This window comes from Trachypithecus francoisi, unplaced genomic scaffold (genome assembly GCF_009764315.1).
Source record: "Trachypithecus francoisi isolate TF-2019V2 unplaced genomic scaffold, Tfra_2.0 Lachesis_group1, whole genome shotgun sequence".
NCBI lineage: Eukaryota > Metazoa > Chordata > Mammalia > Primates > Cercopithecidae > Trachypithecus > Trachypithecus francoisi.
In genome coordinates this window covers 83,548,579-83,566,256 of record NW_022681454.1, presented here as the reverse complement: position 1 = coordinate 83,566,256, position 17,678 = coordinate 83,548,579, and the positions used below count along the sequence as shown (strand labels likewise).

The 17,678-nt window shown below is 39.1% G+C and overlaps 1 protein-coding gene across 2 annotated transcripts in view; it reads right to left on the bottom strand.

The window, feature by feature from the left end:
• CORIN (corin, serine peptidase) overlaps positions 1-17,678 on the bottom strand; it is a 259,724-nt gene that overhangs the window by 60,638 nt on the left and 181,408 nt on the right. For both annotated transcript variants that reach the window (XM_033214755.1, XM_033214756.1), the window contains 3 exons: positions 16,689-16,796; positions 7,322-7,553; positions 4,005-4,150 (listed from right to left, as the gene is read on the bottom strand). In XM_033214755.1, the coding sequence (XP_033070646.1) occupies positions 4,005-4,150; positions 7,322-7,553; positions 16,689-16,796 (486 nt within the window). The remainder of the gene's footprint in view (positions 1-4,004; positions 4,151-7,321; positions 7,554-16,688; positions 16,797-17,678) is intronic.

Here is a 17,678-nt window from a genome sequence, read left to right as displayed (position 1 = left end):
ATCCAAACTATATCATTCTGCTCTGCCCCTTCCCAAATCTCACATCTTTCTCACATTTCAAAATACAATAGCCCTTCTCAATAGCTCCGCCAAAGTCTTCACTCATTCCAGCACTGACTCAAAAGTCCCAGGGCCCAAATTCAAAGCCTTATCCTAAATCAAAATAAGTTCCTTCTACCTATGAGCCTGTAAAATCAAAAGAAGGTATTTACTTCAAAGATACAATGGCTGTACAGGCATTGGGTAAACATTCCTATTTCAAAAGGAAGAAATTGGCTAAAAGAAAGGGGCTACAGGCCCCATGCAAGCCCAAAACCCAGCAGGGCAGTCATTAAATCTTAAAGCTCCAAAATAATCTCCTTTGACTACATATCCTGCATCCATGGCACACTGGTACAGGGGTGGGCTCCTAAGGCCTTGAGCAGTTCTGCACCTGTGGCTTTCCAGGATTCAGTCCCCATGGCTACTTTCACAGGTTGTTGAGTGCCAACAGCTTTTCCAAGCAAAGGGTGTAAGCTGCCAGTGGATCTACCATTCTGGAGTCTGGAGTGCAGAAGCCTACTTCGCACAGCTCCATGAAGCAGTGACCACTGAGGACTCTGTGCGGCACGCCAGCCCCATGTTTCCCCTCTGCACTGCTCTGACAGATGTCCTTTGTGGGGGCTCCACCCCTGCAGCATGCTGCTGCCTGGGCACCCAGGCTTTCTCATACATCCTCTGAAATCCAGGCAGAAGCTACCAAGCCTCATGCACTTTTGCTCTCTGTGCAGCTTCAGGCTTAACCTCATATAGAAGCCAACAGGCTTACAGCTTCCATTCTCCAAAGTGGCAGCCTGACCTGTACATGGGCTTCTTTGCGCCATGGCTAAAGGTAGAGTGGCCTGGATGCAGGGAGCAGTGTTCCAAGGCTGCAAACGGCAGTGAGGACCTGGGCCTGGCCCATAAAACCATTCAGTCCTCCTGGCTTTAAGGCCTGTGATGGGAGGGGCTGCCTGGGAGATCTCTGAAATGCCTTCAAGGCATTTTTCCCATTGTCTTAGTTATTAGCTCTTTGCTCCCTTTTGGTTATACAAATTTCTTTAGCAATTCAGCCTGCTTGAATTCCCCTACTGAAAAAGCTTTTTGTTTCTTTACTACATAGGTAGGCTGCAAATTTTCCACACTTTTATGCTCTGCTTCCCTTTTAACTATAAGTTTCAACTTTAAGTTATTTCTTTGCTCCTGTATCTGAGCTCAGGCTGTTAGAAGCAGCCAGCCTATGTCTTGAACACTTTGTTGCTTAGAAATTTCTTTCATCAGGTACCCTAAATTTTCACTCTCAAGTTCCAACTTCAACACATCCTTAGGGCATGAACAGAATGCAGCCAAGCTCTTTTCTAACATATGACATGGGTGAACCTTTGCTCCTGTTCCCAATTAGTTACACATTTCCATTTGAGATCTCATCAGCCTGGCCTTCACTATCCATATCACTATCAGAAATTTGGTCACAATCACTTAACCAATTTCTAAGAAGTTTCAAACTTTCCCTCATCTTCCTGCCTTCTTTTGAGCTCTCCAAACTCTTCCAACCTCTGACTATGACCCTGTTCCAAAGCTGCTTCCACATTTTCAGGTATCTTTATAGCAATGCTGAACTTCTAGTACCAATTTTCTGTGTGAGGCCATTCTTGTGTTGCTATAAAGAAATATCTGAGACTGGGTAATTTATAAAGAAAAGAGGTTTAATTGACTCATGGTTCTGCAGCCTTTACAGGAACCATGGTGAAGACATCTGCTCAGCTTCTATGACGGCCCCAAGAAGCTTACAGTCACAATGAAAAGCAAAAGGGGAGCAGGCACATCACATGGTAAAGAAGGAGCAAGAGAGAGAGTAGGGGAAGAGGTATTGTTACACTTTTAAATGACTAGATCTCATGTGAATGCAGAGCAAGAGTTCATTTGTCACTAAGGAGATGACCCAAACCAATCACTAGGGATCTGCCCCCATCATCCAAACACTTCCCATCAGGCCCCACCTCCAACAATGGGGATTACATCTCAACATGCAGGGACAAATATCCAAACTATATCACTATGTAAAGCAATCTATAGATTAAATATAATCCTTATTAAAATACCAATGACGTTCTTCACAGAAATAGGAAAAAAGTCCTAAACTTCATATGGAACCACAAAAGACTCAGAATAGCCAAAGATATCCTGAGCAAAAAGAACTAGAGGAATCACTTTACCTGACTTCAAATTATACTACAGAGCTATAATAGCCAAAACAGAATGGTACTAGCATAAAAACAGACACATAGGTCAAGGGAACAGAAGAAAAAACTGAGAAAAGAACACATACATCTACAGCGAATTCATTTTCAACAAAGCTTTCAAGAACATACACTAGGGAAATGACAGTCTCTTCAATGAATGGTGCTGAGAAAACTGGATATTCATATGCAGAAGAATGAGATTAGACCCCAATCTCTTGCCATATACAAAAATCAAGTCAAAATGAATAAAGACTTAAACCTATGACTTCAAACTATGAAACTACTAGAAGAAAACATTGGGGAAACTTTCCAGTACACTGGACTGCACAAAATTTCTTATGTGATATTATATGAACACAGACAACCAAAGCAAAAATGGACAAATGGGATTAAAGATAAAAGCTTCTGCAAAGCAAAGAAAAGTAAAGAGACAACCCACAGAATGGGAGAAAATATTTGCAAAATATCTATACGATAAGGGATTAATAACCAGAATATATAAAATGCTCAAACAACTCTATAGAGAAAAAGACTAGTAATCTGATTTTTAAATGGACAAAAGATCTGAATAAACATATCTCAAAAGAAGACATACAAATGACAAACAGGTATATGAAAAGGTGCTCAACATCACTATCAGATAAATGCAAATCAAAACTACAATGAGATATCATCTCACCCAAATTAAAATCTCTTATATCCAAAAGACAGACAATAACAAATGCTAGCAAGGATGTCAAGAAAAGGGGATCCTCACCCACTATTGGTGAGAATTCAAATTAGTACAACTCTTAGGGAGAACAATTTGGAGGCTTCTCAAAAAACTAAAAGTAGACCTACTATATGACCCAGCAATCCCACTGCTAGGTATATACCTAAAAGAAAGGAAACCAGTATATAGAAGAGATATCTGCGCTCCCATGTTTGTTGCAGCACTATTCACAGTAGCCAAGATTTGGAAGCAACCTAAGTGTCCATGAAAAGATGAATGGATAAAGAAACATATACGCAATGGAGTATGATTCAGCCTTAAAAAAGAATGAGAGCCTGTCGTTTGCAACAACATGGATGAAAGAAGACGTCATTGCGTTACATGAAATAAGCCAGGCACAGAAATACAAACTTCTTATGTTCTCACTTATTTGTGGGAGCTGAAAATTAAAACAATTGAAGTCATGGTGATAGAAAGTAGAGCAATGGTTGCCCGTGTCTGCGAAGGGTAGTGTTGGGGAAAGCAGGGTTGGTTAATTGGTACAGAAATATAGTTAGATAGAATGAATAAGATCTAGTATTTGACAGCACAAGAGAGTGACTAGAGTCAACAATAATTTGTTGTATGTTTAAAAATAACTAAAAGAGTATAACTGGATTGTTTGTAACACAACGAAAGGATAAATGTTTGGGGTGACGGATACCCCATTTACCTGATGTGATTATTATGCATTGTATGTCTGTATCAAAATATTTTAGGTACCCCATACATATATACACCTGCTATGTACCCACAAAAATAAAAGAATAGAAATAGCAAATGACTTCATTTCTAAAATGAATGCAATATCTAACAGACGAGTGTCGAATTCTTCAATGCAATCAAGTTCACAAATTCACTCACCTAAGCAGCCTGATTGGCCACTAAATAGAAAACAAACAAACAATAAATCACAAATAGAAGAAGTTGAAAAGGTAGCTAACATGTTCATCCATGTTAAATGCCCCGCTGTAATTAATTTTAAAATTAACCTTCCACATATTCATCAGGCATCAGGCAGGTTTGATTGTCTGAATTTTCCTCTGGAAATTGACTGCAATCTGTGTGTTCAGGCCACTGTAGGCCCACAATCCCAAGAACAGACTCACAGCGTTCTTTGGAATGCTCACACAATGCTCTAGATGAACAAGAAAAACAAAACATTAGAAACAGAATTAGCTCCATCTGAGACAGACGTTATGAATTTATGTCAAGTTTTAAATTCTGTGTGTGTGGCATGTATAGTGGATGTGTGGATATAAAAGATGCACATATATATGATAGGTGTTTGGGAAATCAAAACAAGTAATATCTCTGTAAAGAGTATACATTCCAGTATCACACTTTCACCAGAAGAAATTTTATTGCAGAAATAGGTCTAAAGATGTTTCCAGGACACAGACTCCCTTCTCCACATTTCCTTTCTCATTCTCTCTTGTGTCTTTGAAGCAGACACATTCTCCAGCCTTTTGTTCCAAACAGGGAAGTCTCCAACATCACTTTGGATAGTTTGCCACCAAAGTCATTGAATCTATTCATCAACCTCATCCTCAAAGATCTCCCCCTGCAGACCAGCCCTGTGAGCCATCTCATGTGCCACCCTAGCTTGTCTAAGGCATTGCCTCCCTTACTTCAGCTTCCATCAATATTTTTGAAAAACTTAGGACTCCTCCCAAACCCACTTATGTTGAGCTCGAGTCAGTTAAAGTGTTTGTTTTTTCTTTTAAAGAAATGATATACTAACTATTGTATCATGCACTTTCAGGGGTGTTATGTCTTTTGTCCCCAGAATATTTTTAGGTTAAGGTATCAGCGTGCCTCACAGAAGATTTCTTTACTTCTGTTTTTACTTCGTATGGAAAAAATTATGATTTTTGTCTCAATATAGTACTAAGAAATTAGTTACATAGTTTAAAAAAAAAATCTAACCAAAGTAAGTTCCCAGGCCAATACTCTCTTAATGGACTCAAATGCATGCTTACGTCTCAAAAGTTTCAAACTTTGTACGTTAATTCAACCAAGTTCTCATTTTTAAGGTAAAATGGGAGACAGATCTTCCAGAAAGGCCAGCTCCAGTCTTGCCCAAAACTGGTAGAGAAAGTGTAACAATCAAATGAGGAAGTTTCACAGAAAATTCTTTCTAGGTTTCAGTCTGGACAAAGCTCAGCATAACTCAACACTAGGAATTTGGGGTAAAGATAAAGCCGTGGTATTCCTATGTTAGATCAGGAAAGATGGAAAGTTCAATAGTTGATAACTGTCTGTTGAACTAACTAGCTTTGTTGCAAATTTATAAAAACTGTATGTAACTCAATTGTGGCTATTTTAAATTAGTCATATTTATACAGAAGACTGTATAGTGCCTGACTCTACCACTTCCTATTTTTTTCCGTAAAATGGAAATTACAATATGCAGCAGCACAACTCCAGGGAGCGCTGTTCTTATCATAGTCCTTGTAGTGCTCAGCCGTAAGCAGCACCTCTGACGACACACACCTCACTCAAAAGGTTATTTTGAGTATACTCGTAACGATCCTCAAGTATTTAGCCCATTGTAAGGACTCGATAATGTTAGATTTTTCAGTCTCATAGCTAAAATATTCAATGTTAAAATTAATAAACAGACCTAGCAAAACCAGGCAAAAGCAACTACGTATCACTTTATGAGTTTATTAGCATATTATTCAAAAATTTCTTATAAACAAATATCAAAATATAAAATTCACAGTGATAGACGCTGAAAATGAAAGATGTATGGGTGAACCTGAAAAAAAGAAATAAAGTTATCTAAAAGAAATTTACCAAAATTTTGATTGAACAACACTTCATGATCATGCTTGTCTTAGGCATTTTAATATGGAACTTAAGCCCTGAAATTATAAATTATATCTGGATATAAATTCACATTTACATTTACAGCAGAAAGTGCTGCTTTAGGGAAATTTTTATCTACATATGAAAAGAAAGTCAAATGCCAGAAATTGTTAAGCACTATTAATAGGAAATTATTCACTATCACTGACCTTGCTTAGCAAAAGTGAAGATTTAGAAACAGCTTTTTAACATAAAATTGGTAGATGTTTTATTAGAGATACTTTTTAAAGTACTTAGCAGAAATTTTCAGAATTATTTCTACACCAGCTAACATTTACTTTTATTTTATCTATTGGTATAATTTGTTCAGTCCCCCAAGTGATTTTGAAATTTTATTATTTCCTGTCCTGTCTCTATAGATGCCATTACTTTGTCATCCATTTGGTATTCAGCATATAATTTATTGTTTTCTCTTCTGTCCACTATATTAATAGTACTGCTTTAAAAAAAAAAAAAAAAAAACTCTATATAACTTCTGATCCCAACATATGGTTTCTGCAGTTGCTGCTCACATTTAGGCCAGCACATTTGTATACCCACCCCTTGAGGGAAAACAGCACTGAAGAGAGTAGTAACTCACTTCTGAGAGTCATCTTGTATATGCAAACCCTCTAACTACAATGCCTAACACATGGCACAGCAAAGGGACAGACTGCCAAGAAGCTATTGTGTTCCTGTGCTATCATCATAGCTATTGTCCATTCAGGGATCACTACAATGAATCAGAAGCCCTTTACATTCATTTGATCTCAGAACAATACAACCCAACAACCATTACTATCCTTTATTGTACATGTAAAGGAACTGAGGCTGAGAGAGACTCAGGAATCTGTCTAAGGGCTACCCAGAAACTAGAGAAGGGTCGAGATTTTAACTCAAATATGGACTCTGGAACAATAGTCTTGATACCAGAATATCACTCATATTCAAAGTCCAAGCTGCACTCTTGAAATAGTGCATCTTATTTCATTCAAACAGGCAGAGAAATGTCAGCAATGTCCATCCCTGTCCAATCTGTGAGGCTGGCACAATGTCTTGTGTCATATCTCTAACAAGTGCTGTCAGAGTGCAGCGTTTTAAATACATCAATGTTGCCAGAAAAAGAGGCAGATATATCCCTTTTCTACTAACATAGTTTTTTTAAAAATACTTTTTAATACAACAGAATGAAATACCTCTGAATTTATTTGACTAAAACATATAAACTATCATCAAAGGATGTTCATATCTCTCTTGTTTGGTACTTTGTTAATGAATTCTGACTCAAATATTCATTTTACAACTTATACTTCTTTGTCTTACTTGTTAAATATGAGGTATTTGTTAAATGCAGAGCTCCTCAGGGAAATTTACTTTGTCCAAATTCAACTAAGTCTTCACCCCTTGGTTTTCTCTGAGGCAAAATAAGGGACTGGGGGAGATCCCATCATATTACCTGCAAGGGGGGATATGCTGGCCTGTATTCACATCACACTTTGGTACCAAAATGGTGCAAGCAAAGAACATGAGGTATTTATAACAGTTGGTTTGAACAAGTGCAGGGAAAAGAGAAGACTCCCAGCTGATGGATGCTTCCTTTTGAGTCCTGTGGCCAAGGTAATTTGGATAACTTGTACTGTTGTAGGGCAAATTCATGCAGAGTTCCAATGTAATTGGTTCACATTGACCTAACAAAGAAACATACACGCAAATATTTTTAAATTGCATATATAAAAACAACTTCTGTAAGTTTTACAAATTTGAAGTCTATTTTATTCTTTCTTTGAGTAGCTAAGACTAGAATGCCAGTAGTATACAACATTTTTTATGGGTATTGAAAATAAGTAAGTTGATTAGTGAAGTGCCCTGGCAACTAAGATTCATTTCTGCATATGTAGTTGCTAACACTGTGACGATATCATGCTTTAGAAAGTCCTTCCTTATTTTTTCCCTTGGCTCATCTTATATAAAGATGACTCTTTTTCATCATTCCTTTTATTGACTCCAATTCATCTTCTTCTTCTGATTTACTCATTACTACTAAAATAGGATAGCCCCATCATGTTCACTGTCACTAAACTAATTAATGAATTTGACTAAATAGGCAATTAGATAACTTCTGTCTATATGTTTTATTGTTGATCAATGTGCTTAAATATAAGGCTACAAGATTTCAGGGCAAGAGGAGGCTCAGATCTGTTGGATACTTCTTGCTAATGAGACAATATCCAAATCCCTTAGCTTGAAATCTGAGGCTATTTTATACTTCAACTCTAGCCTGACTTTTCAGCTTCATTGCCTGTGATTATCCAATCAACAGTATCTCTGCTGTAATAAAATCTATTCCCTTATGACACCAGATATTTTAAGAATCACGTATCTTTATGCACTCTGTTTGCTCCTCTCTTAACTCCTTTTTTATAACATGTTCATAATGTTCATAATTATGTCCCCAAAGGTGATCATGGTTCTAGCTGCCAGGTGCATACAGCACCTGCTGCCTGGATTAACCCTTTCCCATCTTCCCCACCAAGCTGCTGGAAGACTCAGCACAAATATCTCTTCCAGGAAACCTTCCTAGCCAACCACTCTTCCCATTACTACTTCCAGAATGAGTCTCTTCTGAGTGCAATAGCATCATAGGCACATACCCACCATATGCTCATTGCATTCTGCCATATTCTTTATTTACTTACTTGCCTCCCCCACAGAATCCTGAGATTTTTGTGAAATGAGACTTTATCTCTTGATCTCAAAGTCTACACCTAGCACAGTGCCAGAATGAAGGGACGAAAATGTATCACGGACTATCCTAGGCACTGTAACTGTAAGAGTAATGAGAAATATTGTCTCTGCCACTGAGAAACTCCACAATCCCGATAGGAAAAAGGACGCATGTGCTGGTAGCTATAGTAGAATGTGAACAGGCTAGGACAGAGTTTGCATGAACTGAACATTTGTGTATCCCCCATTCATATGCTGAAACTCTAACCTGCAATGTGATAGTATTTGGAGGTGGGGCCTTTGGGAGGTGATGAGGTTTTGATGAGGTCTAGATGAGGGTGGCATTTATATGGGATTAAAGTCCTTATAAGAAGGAGAAGAGACTAAAGCTCTCACTCTCAGCCATGTGAGGAAATGCAAGAGGGCAACTGTCTGCAAACCAGGAAGCAGCCTGTTACCAGAGACCAAGTCTGCCAGCATCCTGATCCTGCACTTCCAGCCTTCAGAACTGTGAGAAATAAATGTTTGTTGTTTAAGCCACCCAATCCATGACATTTTATTGTAGCAGCCTGAACATACTAAGACAGACATATTGAACAAAATGGTAGAAGTCCAAAGGGAAAAGGTAGAGCAAGAGTGACCTGGGAAGCCCTCTGATATGGTCTGACTGTGTCCCACCCAAATCTCATCTTGAATTATAGCTCCCATAATCCCCACGTGTTGTGGGAGGCACCCAGTGGGAGATCACTGTATCATGGGGGCGGTTTCCCCCATACTGTTGTCATGGAAGTGAATAAGTCTCACAAAACCTGATGATTTTATAAGCGGTTTCCCCTTTCACTTGGCTCTCATTCTTCTCTTATCTGCCACCAAGTGAGACGTGGCTTTTACCTTCCACCATGATTGTGAGGCCTCCCTAGCCATGTGGGACTAAGTCCATTAAACCTCTTTCTTTTGTAAATTGCCCAGTCTTGGGTACGTCTTTATCAGCAGTGTGAAAACAGACTAACACTCCCTCCAAGGATAAATGTGGTTTGTGCAGCTTTGGGAGAATATAGCTGAGAGGCTCCCAGCTCTCTCTCTGTTTGCAGTAGATGTGCCACATTCCCTGAGGGGAGAGGCAAGCAAGTAAGTGTCCTGGTAAAATTCGCCCAGGCAGACCAAAGACCCCATGCCTTATTGAGAGTGATTATTCAAATTAAATTTAATTATTTGACTAAGAAGTGGTAGATTCACAATAAGGACTGGGCTGAAATACTGAAACATCTCCAGGACTACTTCTTAATTTAAAGAATCTGAGGGTATCTGAAGCCTGTAATCCCAGCACTTTGGGAGGCCGAGACAGGCGGATCACGAGGTCAGGAGATCGAGACCATCCTGGCTAACACAGTGAAACCCCGTCTCTACTAAAAAATACAAAAAAAACTAGCCGGGCGAGGTGGCGGGCGCCTGTAGTCCCAGCTACTTGGGAGGCTGAGGCAGGAGAATGGTGTAAGCCCGGGAGGCGGAGCTTGCAGTGAGCTGAGATCCGGCCACTGCACTCCAGCCTGGGCCACAGAGTGAGACTCCGTCTCAAAAAAAAAAAAAAAAAAAAAAAGAAACTGAGGGTATCACAGATATTATATTTATAAGGAGGCTGACATTGGCTGGATAAGAAAAAAAGACGGATGAAGTGTAATATGACTCTCAGTTTCCTGAAGAGGACACAACACTGCAAGGTTGGCACAACCTTGAGGATGAGTCAGAGCGGAGAGAAGAGTAGACAGAAGAGGTTTCGGGTTGGTCGGTTCACTTTACCCTTTCCTGTGATTTGTGAGGGAGGGGTTGGACATTATGGACTAAATGTTTGTGTTCCCTCAAAATTCATATGTTGAAATCCTAACTTCCAATGTGGTGGTATTAGGAGGTGGAGCCTTTGGGAGGTGATTCATTTATAAGTACAGCCCCCAAGAATGGGATTAGTGCACTTATAAAAGGGACCACAGAGATCTCTCTCACCCTCTTTTCATAGTGTGAGAATACAGTGAAAAGTTGGCCATCTGCAGCCAAGAAGAGGGTCCTCACCAGACCCTGACCATGCTAGCAACCTCATCTCAGACTTCCCGCCTCCAGAACTGTGAGAAATAAATGTCTGTTGTTTATAAGCAATAATGATTTGTTATAGCAGTCTGAACTAAGACAAGAAGTAACATTTAAATATTTTGTTACAAGATTTTAAAATGCATGTTTTTCATAATGATAAAAACACTACAAAGATGCAGAAAGAAAAAGTTCAACATCTTTCCACTCCCCTTTCTGTCACCTTCCCTGCAAGCCAACAAAAGGTTCCATACCTTTCCCTTGCTCACGTTTATCCATACAACGCCTTTGTGTTTACTTTTGCCAAAGCAGAAGCATACCATTCCTATCACCCTTCAATTTGCTTTTGTTGCTTATTTGTCATGACCATCTTACAAGTCAGCACATGCAGCTCTAACTCTATGCTTTTTTCCTGATATCTTTAATACACTTAAAATTTTATACAGCTGGTACACTTACAGATATTTTTGATGCAGTCCTTTCTTTCCTTGGGCATACCCTCCCTTTCTTTCTTTCTCTATAACCCCATCAAGGTTTAACTTTTTATTGATGTATTTCATTGAAGATGATTAATAGAACACATCACATGAATAATTTTTCTCTTTCTTATATGTGGAGAATGTATCACTTTTGATTTGGGTTAAGATACAATTTTAAGTGTTTAGGAACCAAGGAAGAGGAAAGGATTAAGTAATGATCATACATTATTCTGGAGATCTGTATTGAATGCGGTAAGGTTTATTGGATCTTGAGTTTTATTCCTTCAAAGGCATTCTTCACAGAATGCTAAGCAAGATAAACTCTCAATATACCTGTCAACCCCAAATTCTATGATTTATGATATCAATAACCTTTTTTATCTTAAGCATGAGGCTAACGTTTGAGCCTGATTTACAATCGCCACTAGAGGGAGATCACATCACAAACGTGAGGATATTTTAAGGCAGCAGAACTGTTTCTGATGTAAGTTTGATGTAGTACCCTGTACAGTGTCCTGAACACAGATGAGGTCTAATGAAGATCTGTCAAAAAAAAAAAAAAAAAATCCTGATGGAATCTCAATGATATTCCACCTCTAAAAGTCTGAAACAAGATTCATTCAATTCGACCTAAAGATGGGATTAACTCAATGGTGTTATATCCTTATGATGTGATACTCTGAAGTTACTAGAAATCATGTATTAAACGATGGTCATTTACATGAAAAATATGACTTTTCTACATCTAGCAGCATATATAATCATGTTCAGAAATTCATCTTTGCCTCAAACTCTAAATGCCTCTTTAACATTATTATTTTTAATAGTTTGATATTATTTTAAGGTGAACATCCTCATAACTACCTCCCAGGTCAAGAAACTGAACTCAGGCAGATACCACAGAAACCTTCCATATATCTCGTCTTATCTCAACCGTCTCATTTTCCCACAAAGTAACTAGTGAGTTTTATCGTTATCACTTCCTTGTTCTTGTTTACGTTGTTGTTGTTGTTGTTGTTTTGTGGTTTTTTTTGCTTTTTGTTTTTGAGATGGAGTCTCGCTGTGTTGTCCAGGCTGGAGTGCAGTGGCACAATCTTGGCTCGCTGTAAGCTCCACCTCCCGGGTTCGTGCCATTCTCCCACCTCAGCCTCCCAAGTAGCTGGGACTACAGGTGCTCGCCACCACACCCGGCTAATTTTTTTGTATTTTTAGTAGAGATGGGGTTTCACCATGTTATCCAGAATGGTCTCGATCTCCTGACCTCGTGATCCACCCACCTCAGCCTCCCAAAGTGCTGAGATTACAGGCGTGAGCCACCACACCCAGCCTTCTTTATAATTTTATTACCTAAGTGTGTACCACCCCTGGATATTGTAATTGAGCCTTGCCCATTTTTTGAAATTTGTCCTGTCTTTTAAGTCTCTGATAGTCTTTGGGTTCCTCCTCGATTCCTTTGTTTTTCTTTATAATTTGACTATGGAAGAACCCAGACATTTGACTTGTAAGCTATATACCAGCTTCTGAATCTTGCTTATAGCACACTCCTAGTGAAGTTAAACATGTTCCCCATCCTCTCTCTTTCCAAACCCTGGCAGCTGAATCAACAGGAATGGACTGGGCTTCATTCCACTGGCAAGACTAGAGGTGGCTGAGCTGTTCTTTCACCAGAAGCCACATCATTTTGATTTCCCTCTTTTTGTGATGTTAGCAGCTGTAGATGCTCCATGTCTTCACTCATTAATTTAATGTGTTACCAAATGGTAATATTCTATTCAATCCTTTTTTCACTTATTAGAAAATGCACATGGAGATGCTTTTGTAAATACATCATTCCTCTCCTCTACTATTTGCTCCTAAGGACAGAAGTCTGTAACCATTATGGTGATTGGCTTCTCTACCACATGACTACACCATTTACTCCTACCAGTTGAAGCTTGCAAAGAGAGAGCAGGAAATTGCTAGATCCTTAGGGAATTATTCAAAAAGCAAACCTGTTCATTTCTTCCTTGGTGTTGAGTAAGGAGGGAAAATGCACGAGTAGGCATAGAACTAAAGATTGATGAACACTGTAAGAGGCTTGAGAGAGGGCCTGGGACATGACAGCCATGCCTGGATTTCACAGCCATGGTCAGCATGGGTTCAGGGAGGCAAGAGAGACATGCCCAGGAGTCACTTTTGCAGGTTCTCCCCATTGTCTCGATTGCATAACGGAGAAATGATGGATTAGTCCCTCCACACCAGAATGAGGGGAAAAGCATTCCTTCTCCTATCCTTAAAGGCAAGGACACATCTGTTATTTTGCCTCCCAACATGGCACAGAAATGTTAAAGATGCTGGGTTGTGACTGGACATAGCAACACAGGCTGCTAAAAGCTATTTCTTGAAAAAACTACGTATCTTCAGAAATGCGGTTTTTAGGCTTTTTTAAAAAGCTGTAGGCACTTCTGTGAATTTAAAATAAGCTTCTCCACTCAAAAATGCACATGGGAATACACAAACCTTTTCATATTCTGTTTCAGAGTTCTCACATACTCCTGCAGCCCAGTCATAAATAGGCACTAGAGCAATACATTCTCAACATTGGCTATACATTGAAGTCATCTGCAGAATTAAAAAATACTGATGACTGGGTCCCACCCAGTATATCTTTACGGACCATTAGAAAATCACATAATATTTTATGGGATGGCAATAATCAGAGTCTTCAAGGACAAGAATCCTGGCAACTCCATTGAGAAGCTGTCTCCACCAGACCGAATATCTACTACATTCTCCAAACTCACAGTTTCCTTTGGCATCAAGCAGACTAAGAAAGTGCTGTTCAGTTGTGTCTCAGAAGCTGAGTAATACTAGTCTCTGATAGTGGTAAACATCTTCAAGCAATAAACCATATTTTCAAGTGTATGAAGGATTTTCTGGGATGCCACTTGTTTGTCTTTACAGAGACCTAAGTACGCATATATCATCTTGAAGTTCTCTGAAAGATCAGGAATAACATTTTGACTTTCAACTGCAAGTTAGGCACATATGCCATTTTTAATTACACAGGAGTAATGAGAGCGAGTGGCTAGCCTAGTGCTTTTCACTCAGAAGAGAGTGTGTGCAAAACGTTTGCTGAATATATGTGGAGAGAAGTTGGCAAGAATATACATGGTGAATGAGGAAGCTGGTGAGACAGTGAGGCACTAGGGAAAATGAGTGTATTTAATGAGCTTAAAGAGGACAACAATGTAGAATACATGAGTGGGAAGATGACGATATGTTCTCCCACATTGAAAAGTGACTTCTAGGAAACTAGAAGCTTGTCTCCTTTCTCCACCACTAGAAAGCCTATCACCCATCCCGATGCCTGGAACATCATGTACACACTACAAATATTGGTCAAGTCTATGAGTTAAGAGTTATCCAGTTGCCTTTCCTACAACTTATTCTTTTGACAGGAGACAACATAGTTTTGAATATTTAAAATTTGAAATATTTCAAATATAGAGAAAAAAAGATAACACACACCCAGTTACTTCTTACCCAAATTTGACACAGGCTAACAATGCCTTTTCTGCATTTTTGAGTCTAGTAGTAAGTGTCATTCCATGTCAAACAACCCCCAAAACTTTAATAATAAACATATGTCTTTGAGATGATGCTGTCACTATTCAAATTGAAGGAGAAGTAAAGAAATCGCTCTGAAAAAGTTCCACAGCAGATTGAGAGATGAGCAAAATGAAGCAATGGAAACAGTGGCCCAAATAGGTTATACGTGTGTGTGTGTGTGTGTGTGTGTGTGTATACACACACACACATATATGCGTATCTATAGGTATGTTTTATTTAAATCAGTTTATATTTACATCAGTTTAGAGGAAGTAAAATGGCAGCTTGAGTGTGTCGATTTTGTGGTTTGACTAATATCTACTGTTCTCTTATACGGGAAATGGAGGAGGGGTGGGCATGTGCTTCCAGGCAGAGTTATTAAATGCCACAGTAAGTCCTGTCGGCCTGGGTTTTTAATTAGCTGCCTGCCTACATCCCCTTCCCAGACTCCTTTTTTCACTCCCTTGAGACTCCGTAACAGTTACAGAGGTACTCACTATAAGCTCTACAGTGACCCAGAAAGGTCACCAGGTAAAATTAGGACCGCAAAACTGTACCAAATGCAAGGACCGAGCCTTTCAGCATCCCAGCTTCCAAGGGCCTTGGACTGAGAGGACATGTGTTAAGAAGTAATGCCCTGGCTGGGCATGGTGGCTCACTCCTGTAAGGCCAGTAGATCACTTGAGGTCAGGAGTTTGACACCTGGCTGGCTAACATGTTGAAACCCCATCTCTACCAATAAATAAATAAATAAATAAATAAATAAATAAATAAATAAATTAGCTGGGCATGGTGGTGTGGGCCTCTAATCCCAGCTACTCAGGAGGCTGAGGCAGGAGAATTGCTTGAACCTGGGAGGCGGAGGTTGCAGTGAGCCGACATCGCACCACGGCATTCCAGCCTAGGTGACAGAGCCAGACTCTGTCTCAGGAAAAAAAAAAAAAAAAAAAGGAATACCGTCTTGCCAACTGAAAGCTGACTGACCTGCTTCTAAATTTCTAATCCCAACCTGAAAACGCAGCCAAAAGTCCATTAGCAAATGTAAAAGAAGTGAGTATAATATGAAAACAGAGCCCAGGAGTCAGAAATCATTACTAGAAATCAGTCGCTGGGAATTTTCTGATTCAATTTCCCAGGAGAATCCCTAGGGTGCTCTTTCACTTCCGCCCATTCTGTCTTCCCCAAATAACTCCTCCTCCTGAAAGTCATTTTAGAGTCACCTGTTTACACCATTTGGAGCTGTTACACTGTCACCGAAAAAAAATAGCATAATGGTTCCAAAACCATTATAGGTCATCAGAGCTCCTAGAAAAGCGAGAATAAATTTCATAAAAAGAACTGACTGTCTGTAATCTGAGCACTTTCGGAGGCCCAGGCAGATGGATCACTGAGGGTGTTGAGTAACTGTAATCCCAGCTACTCTGGAGGCTGAGGCAGAAGAATCACTTGAACCCGGAAGGCAGAGGTTGCAGTGAGCCAAGATGGCACCACTGCACTCTAGCATGGGCGACAGAGTGGGACTGTGTCTCAAATAAAAGGAACAGACTGCCAAAATTGTATGTGGCTATTTCTATGAACTTCATATTTGCTTCTTCATTACAGTTTCCATTTTTGAAACTGTGCTGTAGAAAGGAAGAAAGATAGCATCTGCCTACAGATGGAGCCAAGAAAATAATTCAGAGAAATAATGCCGAGTTGAAAGTAATGGTAATGATATTAAGCAATGTGAATTTACAGTCGTTCACAATGACACATTTATTTCTGATTGAAGTTAATTCAGACCATTTGGTTTCTTTTCTGCTACCACATGCGACATTTTAAAAAGAAAAAGAAAACAGGTACACTTTTTTGGAGGGATTCCAGACTTCGATATTTGGATGTCAACGCAGAAGAAAACTGCTGAGTGCATCCCCTGACGTGGTGATTGCATTTGTCAGCTGTTGTACTTACTACAGTTATTCAGACTGTTGTTCGGGTCACAGAGAGAGTTACCACCACATGAATCAATGCAGGGAATGTAGACGCATCTTCGGTCTCCTTCTTGACATGGAGTCTGACCTACAGAGGGAGGAAAAGGCACATTGGCTTTCATCATCTGCAAATTCCTTACCTAAGTATCTAAAGGATCAGGAATGTCTGGTGGAACTGAGGAATAACACAACTTTACTTTCCTTCCAATTTCTCCAAAAGTATTGAACATACGTTGAATAGGTGCTTTCTGTATTCATTTTCCTAGTAACTAAATACAATCCAGGTGTTCCAATATAGGAATGAAGAAATAAGAGACAAATTACACTACAAACAGGTTGTTGCATTTAATGGAAAAAAAATAGTGCTTTCGTTTTACATGGGTGTCAACACTTGATTACAAAATAAAGTTCAAGAGATTTGAGGGAGAGAGAATGTTATAAAAATCTTGAAATTCTGAATATTAATTGACATTTGTTTAAGACTCATTTGCTCCCAATTCTAGTCTCCCTCTAAGTAAAATGCTTTCTCTAGTAGTAAGTAGGGCATCAACACCAATACAATAAGGATACTTTATCATAATACAAGTGTTATGCAGCTGTTACCCATATTTTCAATATATCCTTGGAAAGTGTCATCAGCCTAGCTGTGATGACTTGAGAACTGAGTTTCTTTTTTCTAAGTGAATGACAGCAGTAATATCAATGTTTGCCCTAATGATTTTTCCTTAAGGTAGGTAGAGAGGAAACTGCTTTTCCCATTGATTTCCTGGTCATTTGTAGATTAAATGGGGAAGGTAATAAATTTATTGTCCATTCTGTCTCTCCCCCATTATGATCAATTACCTTCAGGCATGTCATCAGGAATCTAGACAACCTTGCAAGGCACTTTTAAGTATAAATAATAGTATATGTGTATATATCATCATTCTTATCTATAATTCTAAGACAGTGTTTATTATACTGGAATATT